Here is a 6,260-nt window from a genome sequence, read left to right as displayed (position 1 = left end):
ATTTGGTTCTGAGTTAAAAAAAAAATGTTCACACCAGAGATCCTGGGGATTTGTTTTTCACATACAAGGTAACTATAGGAATAAAAGCCTGTCCCAAACAAGAGATAAGAAAAGAAGCAGAAGAAAGCAAATAAGAGACACAGTATGAGATTTCATAACTTACCAAGTCAGATGGGTCTTATGAGGTGTTCAATCCAATGAGCTTCCAAAACATATGAGCCTTTATGAAAAACTGAGACAGAGCAGTAACCAGACCCAGTCATTATTTGCATGCCAGGTCTCAACCTGTCATGTAACAAACAAATGAAGGAAACTTAGAAATAACCATTAACTAAAGGGAAAAGTACAGTATCACTGAGTGAAGGCCAGAGGATCGCACAGCAGGCACCAGTTCCTGAGGTAGAGACCTGAAAGTTAGGAAGAAAGAATGGCCGTAGTGCAACGAGATGCCACTGCACAAGACCCTACTGCCTTTAGAGTCACCTTCACGTTGGTGGTCTTCGGCACAGAATGCGTAAGTGGTATACTTGGGAATGGCTTCATTGCAGCTGTCTATGGGGCTGAATGGGTCAGGAACAAAAGGCTCCCCACTGCCGATGGCCTTATGCTGATGCTGAGCTCTTCCAGGCTTGCACTACAGATTTGGTTGATGGTGACTTTTATGTTCAGACAGTCCTTCCAAGACGTTTATTACCGAAAGTCATTGGACCAGTTCTTCAGAATCACACTTTTGTTTCTGAACTATGCCAACCTCTGGCTTGCGGCATGGCTCAATGTCTTCTACTGTCTTAAGATTGCCAGCTTTGCCCAGCCTTTGTTCTTGATGCTGAAGAAGAACATTGGGGTGTTGATGCCACGGCTCGTGTGCCTGTCACTGCTGGTTTCCTCAGGCATGTGCTCTCTTTTTTTTATAAACACCTTCAACACGTATGTGAACAGCTCCATTCCCGTCACTTCCGCCAACACCACTGTGACGAACATCATCACGGAGACCAATGTGGTCAACCTGAGCTTCTTCTACTACCTGGGGATCTGCATTCCTCTGCTCCTGTTCCTCACAGCGGCCACACTGCTGATCCTCTCTCTCAAGAGACACACCTTGCACATGAAGAGCGGTGCCACGGGCTCCAGGGACCCCAGCATGGAGGCTCACTGGGGAGCCATCAAATCCACTAGCTGGTTTCTCATCCTCTATGTAATCAATGCACTGGCTATATTTATAAACATAGCCAGCATCTTTGACATATACAGCCCCTGGGACATTGTGTGCAGATTTATCATGGCGGCCTACCCAACCAGCCACTCAGTGCAGCTCATCCTGTGTAATCCTGGGCTGAGGAGAACCTGGAAGCGCTATCAGCACAGAGTTCTGCTTTATCTCAGAGGATAAATTCACTGAGTGAAAACCAAGAGATACCCAAGCTCAGGCCCAACCACTCTGCCTTTTCCTCTCCTGAATCTCCCTTCACCCATTCTGTTCATCAGCAAATCTGCTCTGATATTTCTTCTCAGATTACTGAATTAGTTCATGACTGTGAAGTCAAATCTTTCAGTTCCAATTTGAAGCAACAATAGCTAATAAACTTGAAGAAGGACTTAGAAAAGCTCCTTGATCCAGATGCATTGATATTGTTCCTAGGCTGTTGCCTACCCTCCCTTTACCCTGAGCCTTAAGGAGGTGACTAGATCTCAACTTGCCTATGACAAGGTTTGCTCAATATCTGTTGCCCACTGAGAACCATTTAATTCTCAAGGTTATCTTGGTCTGAGTAAAAACAAACAAACAAACAAAAAAGATACAGTCATCTACCCTACCCGAGTTAGAGGCAGGAAGGCCCATGAAGAGACAGCATGCAGGCCAGGAGGGAGAAAGAAAACCAGAATGCCTACAATTGGAAAGAATTCTAGAAGGAAAGGCTGCCAGCACAATCAAGTGCTGCAGGTATCCCATGGAAAGTGAAGCTTGGAGAACAGCTTTGCATGGGATGAGGAGGGCAGAGGCCCTGTGCACTGACGGGACTGGGAGGACAGCACCCAGATTCCAGGGCTTTCCAGGCATGGTGACTAGAAAGCGAATGTGTAGACAAAGACCAGCAATGCAGGAGGTCATCCTTCAGGAAAGATGAAGTAGAACAGCGCAGGTAGATGGTCAGCCTAATGGCTTTTGTTGTTGTTGTCGCTGCCACCACTGCGGTTGTTTTAGTTTAGCTTGATTTGGTCTAATTTGTTTTCTTTGTTGTTCAGGGCTACAGAACAACTGACCTGGGGCTTTTGCACAGGGTTACTTCCTCAGACCTTTTCTTATGTTTTCATTTTGAGACAGGATCTTGCTAGGTCCCTAAGTTAACCAAGCAAGGCATTACTTGTAATTCTCCTATCTCAGTTTCTCAGAGTGCTGGAATTGCAAGCATGAGCCACCAGTGCCCACCTTGAATGTCTTATTTTCCAAGTGGGAGAAGGTAAAATGGGAAGAGAGGAAAAGAAGAATAAAGGAAAAGGAGTGAAATGAACAGAAAGCAGAAAGAGGCCAGAGCAAGGGAGGCCTTTTTTTTTTATTTTTCTTAGTGCCAGGTCTGTGGCAAAGCAATCAGCACCTGTGCCTCCAGCTCTACCAGTTCTGGGCCATTTGGACAAAAGAACGGCCAGGACAGGTCACCAGGGAGTGGCTGTTTGAGAAAGAAAACATTCCTTGTCAGGAAGGCATTGTTACCACTGTCACAATAGGTCATTCACCAAACAAGGCACCTCCCCCTGGGACAGCTTGTGCTGGACAAGGAGAAATGTCAGTTTTTCTTTACGTAGGCATTTTTAAAATTGTAATTATTCAATCAGGTGTAAAAAGAATGCTGCTGATCATCACAAGCTTGAGTAGCCCTCCAATAAAGGTGTGAGACTGGTAGCAGGGACTTAACCTTGTGTTCCTGGCTCCTGAGCACCTAGCTCAGTTCACTGACCTGACTCGCTCCATCCTGCTGGGGAACATGGTCCAGGGGAGGTGGCCACAGTCATGCTCATCCTGCGATGTGGCACTCACAAAAAGAAGTGAAGTTTTGCTGAACAGTCCTGCTTGTGAACCAAATTGTTCACACACAGATGCATTGGTGAAATGAGATATTTCTGTATTTCAGAGAGAGTTCTATGTATTAATACACTGTAAAAACACACACACATGTGCATGCACATGCACACCCTCACCTACACACCAAACTACCACTGAGATAGCTCAGCGAACTAAGCACCTGCTTAAACAAGCACAGGGACAGGGGTTTGATTCCCAGCACCACATGCCATGCCAGCCTCATCCCAGGGCACACCGAGACTGGGCATGGTGGTGCACACCTGTAATCCCAGTGCTGGGGAGGCTGAAAACAGCAAGATCACCACAAATCCAAGCTGTGTAGTGAAACCCTGCACACACAAAAAACATAATAGAGAAGTATATATTTTTCCCAAATAAAAAATGCCAATCAGCAGGCAAGCACACTCACTAAGTGTATTCTAACACATCACACAGAAAAATTTTAAAAATGTATTTAAAGTTGCCATTAATTGGATATAAACAATGCATCTGTGTGTGAACAATTTGGTTCCAAGACAACATGGATAATCCATCCCCAGATTTATGATGAAGAAATAATCGTTCCATCATTTGCTGGAGCTTAACAGAAGTGAGCTTTCAGGAAAGTGACATCCTTATTGATATTTTGTCTCACTCTGCCTCCAACCAAATAAAGTTCTCTCCGTATCTCTTTCTTCCCTTAATTCACTTTCTTTACATAAAGCCCAGCTAAACATCCAGAAAGGGCCAATGTACAGGGTCTTCAAATTAGTTCTTTTTAGACAGAAAATCCAAAGCTTAAGACAAAAATTAGATTTTGCTGGAAGAAAGTCTATAACTAAAAGCAAAGCCTGACTTGCTGTTGTCCCAACATCCTGGTTGGAGCCACCTGGCAGTCCCCTCTTGTCTTCCTCCCCAGCGGAGGGGGTATGGCTTCCTTTGCCCACACGCTCATTCTGGGTTTTACTCAACCACATGGAAGAGCTTAGGGGTACTTCGTTGCTGAGCGATTCCAGTCTGGAGGACACTGGAATTCTCCCCCAGGGAATTCTCGCACATGCTCAACTCAACCCAGCTGAGACGAGTCTTACACCAGGAGAGGGAAGTGGAAAGCAAGGCAGGAGTCAGGCCCACCATAGGAAAAGAGTGAAACAGAGACACGGAGACAAGGACCTTTCCCATCTGACTCAGTTTCTTCATCTTCTCTGGCAAGAGGTAGGATCTTGCCGGGCATGGTGGTGCGCACCTGTAGTCCCAGCTACTCAGGAGGCTGAGGTGGGAGGATCACTTGAGTCCAGGAGTTCTGGGCTGCAGTGCACTATGCCGATCGGGTGTCCGCACTAAGTTCGGCATCAATATGGTGACCTCCCGGGAGTGGGGGACCACCAGGTTGCCTAAGGAGGGGTGAACCGGCCCAGGTCGGAAACAGAGCTGGTCAAAACTCCCGTGCTGATCAGTAGTGGGATCACCCCTGTGAATAGCCACTGTACTCCAGCCTGGGCAATATAGTGAGACCCCTTTTCTGGAAAAAAAAAAAAAAAGTAGGATCTTTAGGGGAGACTTGGTGGGAGTAGAAATTGCTTACACATTCAGGAAGACTGGTTTGTGTGTGCAAGAGGAAGACAGTCTGAGGAGCTCAGCCCTCAATACTTCAAGGCTGCAGGAGCTTGCTGGACTCTTTTCCAAGCCAAGGAGAAGGCAGTTGATTCAAGGGAGACAATTGTCAGGAAAGGCTCCTCTCAGGTGTCCTGGGAAGAGGAGACCCTTCACACTGACCGATGTTGCTATAGATGAAAGATGTTAGACGCACCCTGGTGGCCCAGGGGAGATAGGGCTGGACAGGAAATGGCAGAGATGGCAGAAAGGATGTAGGGTAAGGCGCCAGAGCGGAAGAAACTGAACGGGAAGGTGTGAGGTGTTGAGTGCGGAAGTCAGTCTCAGTCAGTCTCCACTCAGAGAAGCTCGCCACAGACAGGGCCCAGGTGCTTGGGGATTCCGGCTAATGCACAGAAACTGGTAGTCTTCCCAGTGTAGCCCCCGAAAGGACCACCTCTAGCTGGGACACTTCCAGCTCAGGGTGGAACACTGTCCAGATGCTCGACTGTCAACCAACTTCCTTGGGGGACAGGTTTTTTTCTTTTAATGCTCTATCTCTCATTAGATTTTCACTTTTTTAAATAAATCATCTTATGTGTGTCTCATCTCTCAGTTCATCAGAAAGAGGGGGAAAAAGGAAAGTGGCTTTAAAGACAATCCAAAGGGAAAAAAATCAAGAAGCTCCTTAGTTTGGTGTGGCTGGACAGTGAGCAGGGGCCCAGTGAAGACTGCCAAGGTGAAAGGGGACTGGGAAAACCTCAGGGGCTCCTCAGGAGCTGCCCCACCCCCACCTCTATGCCATCTCTGGAGTCCACAAACAGCGAGAGTCCTGGCTCTGCTATTTCCTGAGATGGAACCTGGGCAGGTTCTGGAAGTTATTATCACAATCTAACATCCACCTCTTAGGTTCATCCATTGTATGAGATGAGTGAGCTGGTGTTGGATGAACAATGTGTGGTCCAGAGTAGGTTGCTGATAAATGTAAGTCTTCTCATTCTAAAGAGAAGCAAATGGAGGCTGGGAGGCTGGGAGGTTGGCTATCCGATGCGAGGATGTTCCAACCATGGCCACTTCTGGAAAGCTCAGAGCCCACCTAGACCGGGCCAGCTGCACATAGACAAGGTGGCAGAACACAGATGCAGCATCAGCGGTACCTCATCTGCCTGAGCAAAGGTGAAAAGAGAAAGCCTTCAGTCCTCTAACCCACTTGGCAACATCCAAAAGTCAAACAGCAAGCACTCTGCTTTAAGTGCTGCCTTCACCAAAACAGAGCATTCTATTAGGGATCAGCAAGTGTTTTCTGTCAAGGACCAGCTAGTCAGTATTCTTTTGCAGGAAACATAAAGTCCCTGCCACAAGTATTCACCTCTACTTCTATAACACAAAAGCCACCGGAGACAATGTATACATGAAAGGTCACAGTTGTGCTCCAAGAAAATGTTATTATGGAGACTAACATTGGAATTTGATATCATTTTCTTGTGTCATAAAATATGACTTTTGCCTTCACTTTTTTCAGTCACTTAAGAATGCAGAAGAAGCAGTCTAAGTTCCTAGAGAGAGAGAGAGAGAGAGAGAGAGAGAGAGAGAGAGAGAGAGAGAGAGA

The 6,260-nt window shown here is 46.6% G+C and overlaps 1 protein-coding gene across 1 annotated transcript; it reads left to right on the top strand.

Annotated features, from left to right (window-relative positions):
- Positions 1-427: 427 nt before the first annotated feature.
- On the top strand, positions 428-1,390 carry Tas2r40 (taste 2 receptor member 40). Its single transcript, XM_004629029.1, has one exon. The coding sequence runs from the start codon at positions 428-430 to the stop codon at positions 1,388-1,390; it is 963 nt and encodes a 320-aa protein (XP_004629086.1).
- Positions 1,391-6,260: the final 4,870 nt, after the last annotated feature.

This window comes from Octodon degus, unplaced genomic scaffold (assembly GCF_000260255.1).
Source record: "Octodon degus isolate 3935 unplaced genomic scaffold, OctDeg1.0 scaffold00027, whole genome shotgun sequence".
Lineage (NCBI taxonomy): Eukaryota > Metazoa > Chordata > Mammalia > Rodentia > Octodontidae > Octodon > Octodon degus.
Note: the sequence above shows the minus strand (reverse complement) of the source record. Positions and strands in the feature narration are given on the sequence as shown.